This window comes from Bufo gargarizans, chromosome 2, assembly GCF_014858855.1.
Source record: "Bufo gargarizans isolate SCDJY-AF-19 chromosome 2, ASM1485885v1, whole genome shotgun sequence".
Classification (NCBI taxonomy): Eukaryota; Metazoa; Chordata; class Amphibia; order Anura; family Bufonidae; genus Bufo; species Bufo gargarizans.
The window spans coordinates 152255984-152271826 of record NC_058081.1 but is presented as its reverse complement, the minus strand read 5'-3'; the positions used below and the strand labels follow the sequence as shown (position 1 = coordinate 152271826).

The window sequence follows — 15843 nt, the reverse complement described above, 5'->3', positions numbered from 1 at the left end:
ACATTTACGGAAATCAGAGAGCCATCACTGTGTTATCTGTATTCAGAGAGCTATGTAGTGTTATTTGTGGTGTTACATAGGACTGCAGATAAAATTTTTATGGTATATCCACAGGAGTCCCATAGATTCAGATACCGTATCGTGTAGCAGCATTATGGGTCCCAAAAAACAGGGGTAAGGGGGGGGGGGCGCCACAAGGTTAGCTCGCACAGGGCGCCTGAACACCTAAGGCCGGCCCTGGATGTGCTGCTCCTAATGATGTATAGGTCATCAATAATAGATCGGCGGGGGTCTGACACACGGCACCCGCGACGATCAGCTGTTTGAGAAGACGCTGTGCGCGCGTGCCGTCTCCCTTCCTGCTGTATGTCTATGGGACAGCAGCAGTGAACAGCACGCGCCATCGTCGGACTGTGTTTTTAGCACATTATTAGATGTGGCCCCCTCTTTTGATTTTGCCCAGGGCCACATTTTGTCTATAACCGGCCCTGCTATCAAGCATGTCAGTATAGTAAAGCAATCATAAGCCGGTCGGTTACGACCACCATGGCTGCAGTAATATTTCGCTTTTTCCCCACTTTTTCTCGCACTTTCATGATCCCGATTCTCTCTGCCGCACAACACATGCCCATTGCCCTCCAGCGGTTTGTCCTAGGACATGATTGTGCCGCTGTTTTAGCCACGCCCACGTCACAAGGCTCCTCCCCGCGGGCGGAGCGACATTCCACCGCGCTCGCCACTCCAGCCTTGTGATGGCGTGAACGGCGCCTGACGTCACGGTGACACGTGACTGACAGCCAAGAGCTCTCAGTCCTCCTCCTACTCCGTCAGTCCGGAGTGGTGGCTCCATTATGAAAGACTCATCCTCCGCTGAGTCCGGAGCGGAGACGGCTGCTGGGCGCGCTCTTCGATCGGCTAAGGGATCCTTCCCCACACGAGACATCTCCGATAGATGGCTGAACGTCCCGGAGGAGGCCCGCCTGACACTTCACGGTGAAGAGAATGGTAGGCAGCTGTGCACAGGCCCCGAGCGCCGGCCGGTCAGTCAGTCAGCGGTGTGGGACGATGTGCTGCCTGCAGGCACCCCTGGCTGCGGGACCGTTACTGCCCTGGAGCCGCAGGAGGATGCTGCGGTCATGTGCGTTATTCCTGTGTCCGCATCCCTCCACGTGGCCCAGGCTGATGACCATAGACTGGTACTCCCATGTCATAAAGTGACGTCATATCACAAGGCGATGACATCACTTCATGAGTGAAGGAGTCCCAGCTCTGCCTCAGCTTGTATTATCCTGGCCACAGATCGGAGATTACCCCGGTGGTGATGGCATATTGCTTTTAGAGACAGGATACCCCCTTAAAAGGGAACTCTACCGTTGGTTATCTTCTGACCTGCTCAGAGATACTGTCCACCGAGGACTTGTGGGGTCCTGTAATGTGTACGCGCTGGTGTTTTCTGTAACTGATTGACAAATGTCCGAGGGTGGACTTCCCCTTTAAGTATGTGTAACAGCGTAGGTGACTGCTATTGCGATAATGTTTTTCTGGCGGATCCCTTTAATTTCATATTCCATGTAAATATATGGTTTATTACTGATGAAGTCACCAAGCTGTGCCCACTAGAGCCAATGGAGTGGGCAGTGAGCCCCTCGGCAAGCTGGTTACCTAGGTGGTCCTGATCTCAAGGTCTTGTACATTGTGCGGAGGTTGCTGAGAACGATGGTGGCGCCTTATTCTGGATCGTCCTCCAAACATGTAGACAATAAAACCGTGGCTCACGCTTCCTCTTGCAGCGTTATGTGGCCCGCTGGTGCGGTTTAGATGTGAATGTCCTTCGGCTATTGGCACAGCCACTGGCATGATGAGCACTGACCCCTTTCACTTGTCTGTGTAAGGCTACTCTCACACTGGCGTTTTGGTTTTCATTTGTGAGATCCGTTCAGGGCTCTCACATTCGGTCCAAAACGGATCAGTTTGCATTCTAATGCATTCTGAATGGAAAAGGATCCGCTCAGAATGCATCAGTTTGCCTCCGATCCGTCTCCATTCCGCTCTGGAGGTGGACACTAGTGTTGAACGAACTTGCGTTTTAAGTTCGGCGTCTAAAGTTCGGGTTATCGAAGTATCCCGTTATGGATTCCGCTACCACGGACCATAACAGAATTTAGAATCCATACTTCGATAACCGGAACTCGAACTTTAGACGCCAAACTTAAAACACAAGTTCGCTCAAGCAGCGTTTTGGTGTCCGTCTGACGAAACTGAGCCAAATTGATCCGTCCTGACACATAATGTAAGTCAATGGGGACGGATCCGTTTTCCATGACACAATCTGGCACAATAGAAAACAGATTGGCTACGTTGTAGATAATACAAACGGATCCGCACCAAACGCGAGTGTGAAAGTAGCCTAAGCAGCGGTGTAGCTAAAGGCTCATGGGCCCTGGTGCAAGAGTTCAGCTTGGGCCCCCTCCCCCTTCACTCGGCTCTGATGCACCTAGCTTTTCTGGTGCCCGAGGCAAAAATTGAAATTAGCAGACAACCCCTTTAAAGACATACTTGGAAAACATGACATACAGCGTAATACAGAACATACAGGGTAATACAGCGCCACATATGTACCGCTTACATCCAGTGACTTCTCTTCTCTGATGCAGCTATTCTCTTTCCTCTTCTTCTCCTGTCAGACCAGACCGCCATGGTGACTTCTTTCAGCCGCGCCTCATCTCTGTAGAGTTAAACAAACAGACATCTTACTTTCCTAATTTTTTATCATCGTGCTCAACACCCCAACCTGCCACCCCAATACATTTGCTGTGCACCCCCCCAATACTATCCTGCAGAAAGTCCCCCTGAAAATACTGGTACCACACAGAGCGTCAGTACAAAAACACCCCTTTATATTGTGTGCCAGTACAAAAAATACCCCTTTCAGATCAGTACCCATGTAAAGCCCTAAATGAGACCCCCCCCCCCCCCCCATCTCAGACCAAACTCCCTTTAGACCTCTGTCAGGCCCCAGTTTTAGACCTCAGATCAGACCCCCCCCATTAGACCTCCATGTAAGACCCCGACTCAATATCAGACCTCAGATAAGACCCCCATTAGACCTCTAGACCCCCCAATCAGATGTCTATTCCCCATTAGACCACTCCAGACCCCCCAGTGAGACCCCTCCAGAATCATCATTAAATCTCTCCAGACCCCCAATAAGACCTCCATATCAGACTGTAAAATAACCTGCCTCTCCTGCCACCACTCTCCCTGCCCTGGCTCTCCTCAGGACCCGTGCTGCGCAGTCCTCCTGCAGCGTCAGGTCAGAGTGCGCTCTGTACGCCCTGACGCTGCAGGCAGCCAGGACACAGCAGCGCGGGCCCGGAGAAGAGTAAGCAGGGGGAGGGGTAAGTACAGCGCTCACAGCGCTTCACCGCCCCTCCTGCATACTAAGCGCTCACTAGTATTCCCTAGAAAATTACAGTACCACTGGCAAGGGGGGCCTCCTGGGCCCCCCTGGCTTAGGGGCCCGGTCGCAACTGCCACCCCTATAGCTACACCTATGTGTGTAAGGCACTGTTCACATCTACCTTCTGGTTAGGAGTCCTCACATGGTTGACGTTAATGGTGCCCATTGGACTTGCGTGACTTATGTTGGGGTCTGATGGGTTCCATCATGGTAGACTTCGTATGTGCAGAGTTAGGGGTGCTGTAATCCATTTACTTAGTCCTCTGGGTGGCACCTCCTGGAGGAGAGTCCTGTCGGGCAGCAGCCCTGCCGTTCCTGTGACTCCTCATTGAAGATCCCCTCATGCCTCTGTATTGTGGACCTTTATAGAACAAACCTTAAAGGGCATCTATCTATGACACTGGCCGACCTGTTACATGTGCACTTGGCAGCTGAAGGCATCTGTGTTGATCCCATGTTGATATGTGACGGCATTGCTGAGAAAAATGATGTTTTAGTAAATGCAAATGAGCCTCTAGGAGCAACGAGGGCGTTGTCATTACACCTAGAGGCTCTGCTCTCTCTACAACTGCCGCATCCTCTCCACTTTAACAGGACCAGGTTTGCTGACCTTTCACAGCCTGACCCTGTCAAAGTGCAGGGGGCGTGGGAGTTGTAGAGAGAGCAGAGCCTCTAGGTGTAACAGCCACGCCCCAGTTGCTCCTAGAGGCTCATTTGCATATAATAAAACTATTTTTCTCAGCAATGCGGACTCGTATGGACATGGGACCAACAGATGCCTTCAGCTGCCAAGCGCACATGTAACAGGTCAGCCAGTGTCATAGGCGCAGATCTGTCGCCTTCGCTGTCTTCTGCGCCTCCTTCCGCAGCTCAGCGCCGCCTCCGCAATCCTACTCGCGCCTGCGCAGTAGGCTCAGCCTGGTGCGCCGCGGACTCCTGGCAGCGGCTTCGTTGAGCCAAGTGCGCATGTGCATCAGGCCGGTGCATGCGCACTTCGCTCAATAAAGCCGCTGCCAGGAGACCGTGGCGCATCAGGCTGAGCCTAAATAAACCCACATGGCGGCCGTCTAGGAGAGGCCTTAGGGCTCTTTACGGTTCTGTGCGGCAGAATGTGTGTGTGTTTTACACCTAGAGGCTCTGCTCTCTCTACAACTGCAGCATCCTCTCCACTTTAACAGGACCAGGTTTGCTGACCTTTCACAGCCTGACCCTGTCAAAGTGCAGCGGGCATGGGAGTTGTAGAGAGAGCAGAGCCTCTAGGTGTAACAGCCACGCCCCAGTTGCTCCTTTTATTTTTATTTTTTTTGTGTCCGTAGGAAAAAGTCCAGGGCTTTTCTCTTCACTATTTTTGACGGTCTCTGATGGAAGCCCCGAATGGAGCCTCCAGTGCGGATGTGAACAAGCCCTTAGTTGTTTCTGTAGGTCACGCAGAGTTTTCTAGTCCAGAATAGCAGATCTGCCTGGTTATGTAGAGATACGGGGGCAGGCTAGACAGACTTGGATCTGAGGAAGCTGGCTGATGCCAGGCTGTGCCCAGATACAAGTCTAACCGGATGTATTGCTAACGCTTGGCCGACGGGCACATGTACACAGCGCTGTTGGGGGTATTTACTAACTGTCCTTACTCTGGTTTAAGGCATAAAAAAATAAATAAGCAATACCCCGTTTGGCACCCAAGTTTAATGACAGTGTGACAATCTTGTTGCACATGCGTTTTCACGCTGTCCTCGTCACTGGGGAGTGGCAGGGGCGGTGTGAGGGTGTGTGAATCAGTCACGAAATCTACGCCAACTCGTCATAAATTTAGTGCGTCTTCTGCCATCACAAATGGGCCTAAAACCACCCCCATTGTGTGCACAGATGTGTATGGGGGCACGCGAGGAGCAATCCTTGTGCAGGGTAGCGGTATTACATGACATAGTACAGTTTTAGTACAGAGTATGGGCACCACATTTGTTATGTGTCATACCCATGTCCATGTGCGTGGGGCACGGTGGAGATACACACTGGAAGATCTGCCGTGGAGTTGTATCTACAGCTTCTGCACATGGAATCTGCAAAGAAATCCACTGCTGTGTGAACACACCCAATGGTCTTCTCTTGACCGAGCGAGTTCTTCAGACCTCATGCAGACTACTGTATCCAATCTGCAAATTGAAGATGCGGTCCATGTGCCTTCCGCTTTTTTTTTTGCAGAACTGTTGATTTCAATGGGTCTGTGGTCCACATTTTGCAGACCTATCTATCTTTTTGTGGAACGGACACATAGATGCGGAAAGCGCACGGATGGCCAAAAAGATAGAACATGACCTATACTTGTATATACTGCCTAATGAAGACCACAACCCATTGATGCCAACGGGTCCGCAAAAAATGTAGACGCAACACAAACTGTATCTGTATTTTGTGGATCCGCACTTTGCGGACTGTGAAATACATACGGATGTTTGCATGAGACCTGATGTTGCTGAGAACTTGGGAATCATGCCGCAGCCTGTCACTAGTGAAGTGGCCTGGGACCTTTTGAAAGCTCTGGTTATATATAGAAGGTATGCTGGTCCATTCAGGGTGGGGGTTAGCACTCTACAAGAAGGGGCATGCCTGAAATCCTCCTGTGCATGGGGCTCCCTTGGAGCGGCCGCGCTTCCTTGTCTGCAGGGGATCCTTTTGTATTCTAGTCGTCTCGGTTATAAAATAGTTAACTGCAGCTAGCGAAGAACATGAAGTCCTCAGGTTTACAGCACATGTGTCCTCTAGTTATTGCCTCCTGTAAATTGCGACATCCACCGCGGCATTATCTGTGACCATCGCTGTGAACTGAGAAGAGTTAGGGCACGTCCCCTCACCTTTTGGGGTTGATGTTTTCCTTGGCAACTAGAAAGTACCCATGCTTAGAGCAGACTTTACGGATTAAACCTGACAAGTGCTTTATTGTCCTGTCCTAGTCTTTGGTTCACATTGGAAGGGCTCGTCTTACTGTGGAGACGCCGGGCACAGCGCACGGTTAATACTAGGACTTATGTCACTTATTTGCATTTAGATGAAATGCCCTCTGCATGGCAGTTGGGAGGGATTGCGTTTTGGGTGTTGGAGCCTTCCACCGGCCAGATCTGCAGTAAATGAGAGATGCATGGGCTCTATGGAGACGTCGGTGAGGGCATCAGAACGTAGCAGCAGACACACTGATGTCAGCGGTGTGTCACTCATGAGCTAAAAGCAAGTGGTTGCTGAGAACCAGCCTCATAATCATCAAAGTCCTGGCTGCCTGAGAAGAGTCACAGTAATTCATGATCTCCTGCTCTCTCTACCCACCTTTTGGATTAATGGTCTTCTTCAAAGTTTCTCTCTCGGAGAGAACCGCCAATCATCAGCGTGTGGGTGGAGAGAGGAGAAGCTCATGAATAACCGTGACTCCTTTCCAGGCCCAGCTTGTGATGACTATGATGCTGGTTCTTGGAAACCACCTTCAATGACTCATCACTAAAATCTGGGAGTCTGGCACTACTTTAGGATGCCCTCAGTGATGTCTGCACAAAGTTCCTGGCACGTTCCCTTCAAAGGGGCATTCCATCCTGAGACATTTGTCACCTCTTCGCTGGATGTGACCTTCCTCCGATTACCAGACTCTGGGCCTGACCACTGAGACCCCCGCCGATCGGCTACAATACACTGGCTAGGAGTCGTTTGAATTGAGCGGCATTAGAGCATATGCCCTGCTACTCCATTCAAAGTCTATGGCACTGACGGAAACAGCCGGGCGGGTTTTTATAGTTTTACCTGCTCTGCTTTGGGTTTAACCTGCATAGGTGTCTTCTGATGGTGGTCAGATTTATTTTGACTCGAGGAGAACCCCTTTAAAAGGAACTAATGACATATAATATTATTATTATTAATTAAAACCATATGCTGAAACTTATTTGTTTTGTAGTTTTTTATTTTCTGATTGTGGTAGCCACATAGACATAGGAGCCTCAGTGTTGTGGGCATGCTCTCTGATTGGTGCAGGGAGGGGGAGCTAAACTGTGACATCGCCTATACTGTGTGATCTATTCCACGATGTTATCTGTTATTGTAATCCTACCTGTGATGATAATGAGAGGATTGCTGAAAGGTGACCATCTACAGATCTTTCATTTTCTTATTACTTTGGTTTCTCAAAAAACACAGCTTTTTTTTGTCTCTGTAAGGAAGTCTGGAAAAATCCTTGGTAAAAGTAATGGCATGGCATTTACTATAAACAAAAAAAGATACTGGTGCAGCAGTCTTAAAGGGTTTGTCCACAATTAACTACCCTTCCTGTTGCCCCGCATCCATGCTTCCCGAGCTGTCTTTACTGCACTAGAGGTCCCATCATGTAGGCCTCCTGCGCGTGCTGGGTCATGTGCACTGCTGCAGACAACGACCGACCTCTGCGATGACGTGTCCCCCAAGAGGCACATGAGCCAACAGTGACATGCCATTTGGGAGGCCAGCCATTGACATCATCTCGCGTGACCCCCTCTGTGCAGGCGGGAATTGGACGTAATATGAAGCCTGGGAGTCCAAAAGGAGCAGCGAGGAGCAGGTAAGTAGTTCCTTCACAGGTTCCACTGGTTAAAGGGGGGAAAAAGAATAAAGTAAATCGTAGACAACCCTTTTAAGCTCATACAGGGAACGTGTATTACTGATGACTGTAGTGGGCACTAGAAGACCGTTGGCAATGTGTTCTGTTTCCATAGAAAGCTACAGTTTGCTACATACACTGCTAGGACACTTACAGAACATTGTAACATTGAGACCCTATCCTAAGGGGCCATTCACACAACCTTGCCATATACACGACATGCCACATTGTGGTGCACACGTGGGTCCGCAATCTGCAAGAAGCGGCAAAGAATAGGATGTGTCCTATCTTTTTGATTTTCTTACTATTAATATCCAATGAAGGTCCACCTTTTGGGCCACTATAGATTACATTTGATTGAATTTGCATCTGTAGTTGTCTAACATGTAACATTTTTTTCTCATTTCATGGCACTAAGGCTACTTTCACACTAGCGTTCGATCGGATCCGTTCTGAACGGATCCGATCATAATAATGCAGACGGAGGCTCCGTTCAGAACGGATCCGTCTGCATTATTTTAGCATATAAAAGCTAAGTGTGAAAATAGCCTCGTACGGATCCGTCCAGACTTTCAATGTAAAGTCAATGGGGGACGGATCCGCCTGAAGATTGAGCCATATTGTGGCATCTTCAAACGGATCCGTCCCCATTGACTTACATTGTAAGTCTGGACGGATCCGCACGCCTCCGCACAGCCAGGCGGACACCCGAACGCTGCAAGCAGCGTTCAGCTGTCCGCCTGTCCGTGCGGAGGCGAGCGGAGCGGAGGCTGAACGCCGCCAGACTGATGCAGTCTGAGCGGATCCGCTCCATTCAGACTGCATCAGGGCTGGACGGAAGCGTTCGGGTCCGCTCGTGAGCCCCTTCAAACGGAGCTCACGAGCGGACCGACGAACGCTAGTGTGAAAGTAGCCTAAGTTGGCATGTGTGTGTGTGTGTTTTTATATATGCAAAAAAGCAGCACTCCAAAATCAGTCAAAAAAATGAAGAAAATGCTTTTATTCGCCCATGTGGATGCTCAACACTAGAGCCTTTCTCAAGCAGTTATACATGTGGAGCCGAAACGTCGCGTATCCACATGGGCGAGTAAAAGCTTTTTCTTAATTTTTTTTTTTTACTGACTTTGGAGTGCTGCCTTTTTGCCATTTTCTGTATTGGGCAATAGTCTAGTCCCTTCGTGTGTGTGTGTGTGTGAGGCCTAAGGGCATGTCCCCCCCCCCCCCCCGCCCCCCCATAGTCGCAGAACCTGGACCTGTGGCCTTGGCATATGGCAGACATTGATAACAACTTCCTGTAGAGAATTACCAGGAAGCAGAGGTCTACGGCACAAATGTTGTACATGCAGAGACCCGCACGTTTTTTTTTTTGACAGGATGTCTGCTTTAACCAGGTATCGAGACGTGCTGGAAGCTGTAGTTCTCCAAGAGCTGCCAAGTGAGACACCAGTGATGTGGAGCATTTACGCGGCCACTTCCTCCGTGGCTGATGACGCAGTTTTCGCTGTGACAGAGTGGTTGATTATTTAAAGTGTCCGTTCTAAGAAGCGTTCCTAGAGTTGCTTCTTTTGAAACCACATATAAAAGAAGCACCGCCGTCGTCCGCCACAAAAACCTGCATTCATGTAACCTCATGAATGTGAATTCTGAAATGTGCATAAAAATGTTTTAGGGCTCTTTTTTTTTTTTTTTTTTAAAGCCTTTTTTGCCCCCCCCCCCCCCAAAAAAGCAGATTTAGATTTTTGAGAACTTTTTGCCCATATCGTTTGCTTTTAGACAAAAGTATGTGCTCCCCCCTTCTCTATAGAGCTGTATAGGGTGGGTGGGGGGGGGGGGGGGAAGCCACACAAAAACGCCAATTAACTGCTCAATGCCCATCCATTCGCTGCTTCAATGTGCTATTCCAAAGGAAGGCAAGTCATTTATCTGCCGCAGCAAATTGCCGCCTGTTACGCATGACGCATCACTAGCAGGCGTTGCGGAACTGCTAGCGTCGCATGCTACCCCTGTGGATGACACACTATGACATCATTGCGTAAGGAGTGGTGTGAGAACACTGCAATAAGGCCTCATGCACACCGTATGTTTTTTTTTTTTTTGCCACAACCATGTTTTTTGCAGATTGGCTGCGGATTTATTCATATCAATGGGGCAGCAAAAAAAATGCATACAGCACAACACGTGCTGTCTGCATCCGTATGTCCGCATTTCTGTCCTGCAACAAAAAAACTGAACGCTCTGTTGTCCGATTTGACAATTGGGCTCACGGAAATTGTGGTATGCACCTGGCCGGTAACCATATTTTGTGGATCCGCGGTTAACGGACCGCAAAATACACACGGTCGTGTGAATGAGACCTTAGAGTAAAGTGTATTGATGACTAAAAATTCTGTAAGGGCATATAAATTGTTCATTCCTGCTGGACATACCCTAATACGTATGGCTGCTGTGTTCTTTTTCCAGTTATGTGAGGCCAGGTTCACATCTGCACTGTAATCCGGTCACCGTACATGTCGGACAAAAAATACATGCAAAAGCGGCCGGATTACAGCCGGAACCCATTACAGTGAATGGGGATCCAGCGCTGCACGATGGTATCCGTCTATGCTGGATATGGTGAACTCTGGCAGTCTCTTCCTCCACCGGAACAGACTGCCAGACTACACAGGGCAGATGTGAACCCAGTAACTTGCAGTGCTCCAAACATGGAAGTATACGTGCCGGCAAGTTATGAAGAGGGAGTGATTGTGAGAGGCTGATTAGCTATGAAATAAAGACATAAGTCTCCGCTTTGTGTCGTTCCAGCATTGCGTGTCAGGAATCTTCACAGGCATTGGTTAACTCACACATGCTATATGGTGATTATTTTTTTTATTTTTTTCCCTCTTGTGTTAGTGTTTTTTTTTTTTTTTTGGGGGGGGGGGGGGGGATACCTGAACCCTTACTAAAACGCTGACTGTGCAGCGGAGCTTCTAAGCGCGCTCTGCACCTTTTTGGCTTTCTTCTGCTCTGCGTTTCTAGCTTGGGGGACACGTCAGTGATGTGGTCAGTCAATTGCCTGCAGCGGCAGACACAGCCACTTAAGGCTCGTTCACACGTCAGTGATTGTGAGCAAAAACCAGGATTGGAGCCTCAAGATCTGCTCCTGTTCTGTGTTTAGAGCCGCTGATGGAAATCACTGACCGAACACTGACGTGTGAATGAGGCATAACTAATTCTAGTATGCTTCCCCCCCCCCCCCCCCATTCCTCAGCTCCAGAGGGGATTGTCTGGGAAAACATAATTTCGAATGGGTGCATGCAGCCTGCCTCCCCTAAAGAAAGGATCATACTTAACCTGCTCCCGTCCTCCGCCCTGGTTCCTGTCTCTCCATCTTCTGGTCCAGGGTTTGTGTTCATCCTCCACGACTCCCAGGTGTCAGACCCACCACCGATCAGATACTGATGAACTATCCAGATAGGTCCTTAGTCTAATGCCTCATTCACACGTCAGTGATTTTTTTTTTTAACCAAAACCAGGTGCGGCTCTAAATGCAGAACAGGAGCAGATCTTTCTCTTATACCCTATGTCTGTGGAGGCTCAATCCTGGCCCCCACCACTCAAGTGGTGCAAAAACACCAGTGTGACAAAATATTGTCACACAAGGCGTTTAAAAACAGGTTTTGTTTGCTCCACAAACTGGCATAGATGACCCCCAAATTGCTGCTAATTTCCGTTGACCAAGTGGGAGATGGCATCTGACAGGCTGCAAGGGAGCCAGAAGGTTTTTCCTTCTACTGAAGATGGTCTTATGTATACACGTTATCTGTGCGGCGCACCCTGCTGTACTGAGCCATCACATTCTGTTATGTGGAGGACAGATAGTGGTACTTGGGGCCATTGTATGTCCTCACTTGGGACATGTTTAAACTGCTCCTAGCCTTTGTGTTGCTGCAGCGCATTCCTAATTCTTATCTCCCATGGCATCTTCTGACCTGCTGGAGGCCGTTCAGAGAGGTCCTGCCTTCCCCATGTTACAGAGCCTTCTCTGCACCAGGAAGGCACCACTAATGAATCCTCAAGCTGCTGGCTTCTTTACAGCAACTTAGCTCCAGAGGTCAATGCTGGATCAAAGAAGCCGATGTACCTGGTCAACACCAAGGCGTTCCCCTTTCGGTAGTCTTTATTCTTGATTAGTCTTCGTTGTGGTATAAGGTGGAACATATCAGGTATGCTGTAGAAAAGGTACAGTTGGCCATAGCTAATAAAGGACTTGTGTATGGTGGCACACTGTGGGAAGAATTTATCTTAGAGGACCTGTCCCTTCTCCGGACATGTCTGCTGTAGGAACTACCTGCAATCTCCATGTAATACCAATTCTGGAGCCTCTATTCTTATGGCTCTGTGTTCTGCTATTCTTCTATTATCTTCACTGGAAGTTATGAATGAATCCTCGGCACCTTGCAGTAAGGGTACAGAGGGGTGTTACCAGTTGGCGTTGTGTTCCTGCACAGCCCCCAAGAGCAGCACTGATTGGACAGTCAGACACACCCACTACTGGTAACATCCAGCAGTACTTTTACTGCAGACTGCTAGACTTCTAGTAGAAATAACAGAGGAACGGCACAACATAGAGAAATGAGAATAGATGTTTCAGAATTGTTGTTACATAGGAAATGCATGGAGCATCACAACAGACCTGTAAATCTGGCGTATTTTTTAACATAACATTTCTCGTCTAGAGATGTTGCTGACGTTGTTTTACTCCACACAAGAAAATAGTTTAGACCTCCAGGAAAGGCGTAGGGGCCTATTCACATGTCGGTGATTGGAACTGAAGCATGCGCCACTTTGGCCTATGTTGCAGACCAAACATGCCCATGGAAGTCTGAGGGACAGTCATTAAAGAGGACCTTTCACTAGTTTAAAAACTAACTATATCAGTGGGCAGAGCGGTGCCCAGGGGTCCCCCTGCACTTACTAGTATGTCTGGGCGCCGCTCCGTTCGCCCGGTATAGGCTCCGGTGTCTGCAGCTCCCTCTGTTGTACTGGGCGGAGTTTTTGTATTAGGCGTGTCCCTTGCTGCAGCGCTGACCAATCGCAGCGCACAGCTCATAGCCTGGGAGTCCCGGGCTTAATATATCTCTCCCAAAGTGTACTTGAAACTACTTACAGAAGGCTCTGGAAATCCTCTTTTCAGCCTAGTAATACTGATTACGGATGACGCCTGAAAGCGCCAAAAACAACCAACAACAGACCCCTCATAGACCCCATCACGGATGAAATGCAGGGGTGCAGCAAGGAACACGCCTAATACAAAAACTCTGCCCAGTAGGCTACTTTCACACTTGCGGCAGCAGGGTCCAAAAGGCTGTTCCGGCGGGGGAACGGCCTGCCGGATCCATGCTAACGCTAGCCCATCGTGCCGCTAGAAGTCCGCTTCAGCCCCATCCACTATAATGGGGGCGAGCTGGATGTCATCAGTATCAGATCTGCAGGGGTGGGGCACCCAGGACCCCCGCCGATTAGTTGCAATTTCTTCCTAGGCCATGTGACATCACCAAACATTGGTCACATGGCCTAGTTGCAGCTCAGCCTCATTCAAGTCAATGGGGCTGAGTTGCAGTACCAAGCACTGCCATTATACGATGTATGGCGCTGTCTTTGGAAAGCACAATATATTGCCATCAATAGCGGCCATTTTCTCTCCTCCTCTTCTAGTTGTTTCCGATTAAGAGATGGAGCAGAGGGCTTAGGAGGTGAGATACGGGAGTGCATGTTGCTGGCCGGGTACACGAGTACCGGATTCTCATAGTTAATTACCATTGACCTTACTATGTACCCAGCCAGCAGCAGAGATGGGCCCACCGGGAAATTTCCCTGTAAGGTCTATGGCCAATCCGCCCCTGATAGCAGCCAATCAGAGCTCAGCTTTCATTTGCCATAGGACTCTGAAAGATTAAAAGCTCTAATTGGTTGCTATGGGCAGCTAAGAGTTTTCCAGTTAGGCAGTTTTGATAAAAGAACCCGTCGCTGCATCTCCCGGCCGTGCAGATCACAACATCCAGCGACTGGGAGGTGGGGGCCAGCTGGTTGACTGTTGTATTAAAGGGGTTTATCCCAGGATTGGTGAAAAAACAAACAAACTGATGATCCCATGATTAATGAAAAGACATCATATATTACATTACTATCTGTGTCTAAGATGGAACCAGTCCTGCACTGGTCCAGAGATCTCCCCACTCAGTGTTTGAATTACTCTGCTAGATATATACCACGCTGGCAGCTCCAGGAACATGTCCTTTCTGTGAGGCAAATGAAGGATGGAGCTGAGCATGTGCGTCCACCTCAGCAAAGTGGACAGAAAAATAAGTAAAAGAACAAACAGCAGGTGGTGCTATACAGACACATTTTATTAAATAGCTCACTGGCTATAATACATCTTTAAAGGGATTCTGTCACCTCCCCTCAGCCAAAAAACGATTTAAAAGCAGCCATGCAGCACAGCTTACCTGGATTAGGCTGTGCTGTTTTATCTTGAAATCCGTCCAGCAGTTACTTCAAAAAACGACTTTGATCAATAAGGAAATGCGTCCTGAAGGTGCCCAGAGGGGCGTTTTTTTCTTCCTAGTGAGCCCAGTACCGCCCCTCTTTCAGTGCCCAGCCCGCCTTCCTTGTATTTTCTAACTGCCGCCCCCAGCCTGCCACAGCCTCCCCTCCCTCTCCTCCCCCTCCCTCACGCCGAACGAAGTCTCGCACAGGCGCAGTACCCACTGAGGGCTGCGCCTGTGCGATCATCAGGAGACTGAGGGCGGCAGCTTCATCTTCGTCACTGGGCATGCGCCGAGCCCAGTGACGTCCGATGCTCGCTCTTCCCTGCTGACTGAGGGAGGGGGAGGAGAGGGAGGAGAGGCTGTGGCAGGCTGGGGGCGGCGGTTAGAAAATACAAGGAAGGCGGGCTGGGCACTGAAAGAGGGGCGGTACTGGGCTCACTAGGAAGAAAAAAACGCCCCTCTGGGCACCTTCAGGACGCATTTCCTTATTGATCAAAGTCGTTTTTTGAAGTAACTGCTGGACGGATTTCAAGATAAAACAGCACAGCCTAATCCAGGTAAGCTGTGCTGCATGGCTGCTTTTAAATCGTTTTTTGGCTGAGGGGAGGTGACAGAATCCCTTTAATTACCTGTAATTACAAAAGTATTCAGATTAGGGTTCGACCGATATTGATTTTTTTTTTAGGGCCGATACCGATAATTAGTGAACTTTCAGGCCGATAGCCGATAATTTATACCGATATTCAGAGAATTCTCATTTTTGAAAAAAAAATCCTACACAAATCTGCTGAAAATTAATGTTTATTGTTAGTGTATTTTTATTTTTTTTTGTAAATCTTTCTTTTTCATTTATACTTAATATTTTTTTTTTTTTTTTTTTGTAACTTTTTTTTTTTTTTACTAACTTTTAGCCCCCTTAGGGACTAGAACTCTTGTCCTATTCACCCTGATAGAGATCTATCAGGGTGAATAGGAGCTCGCACTGTCCCTGCTGCTCTGTGCTTTGTGCACACAGCAGCATGGAGCTTACCATGGCGGCCAGGGCTTCAATAGCGTCCTAGCTGCCATGGTAACCGACCGGAGCCCCAGCATTACACTGCTGGGGCTCCGATCGGAGGAGCAGGGGAGAGGGGATCCTGTGGGGGGGCGCACTGTGCCACCAATGTTTTTAATACTAGGGTTGGCAGGGGGGGGGGGGGGAAACTGCACCACCAATGTCTAATACTGGGTTTGGGGGGGGGGGTGCACTG

General features: G+C 49.1%; 1 protein-coding gene across 3 annotated transcripts in view; it reads left to right on the top strand.

Annotated features, from left to right (window-relative positions):
- Nucleotides 1-799: 799 nt before the first annotated feature.
- TRPM7 (transient receptor potential cation channel subfamily M member 7) overlaps nucleotides 800-15843 on the top strand; it is a 123654-nt gene continuing 108610 nt past the window's right edge. For 2 of the 3 annotated variants that reach the window (XM_044279602.1, XM_044279601.1), the window contains exon 1: nucleotides 805-1005. In XM_044279602.1, the coding sequence (XP_044135537.1) occupies nucleotides 1003-1005 (3 nt within the window). In that variant the 5' untranslated portion in view covers nucleotides 805-1002. Of the gene's footprint in view, nucleotides 1006-15843 lie in introns of all 3 variants that reach the window. The other variant, XM_044279604.1, reaches the window with a different exon arrangement.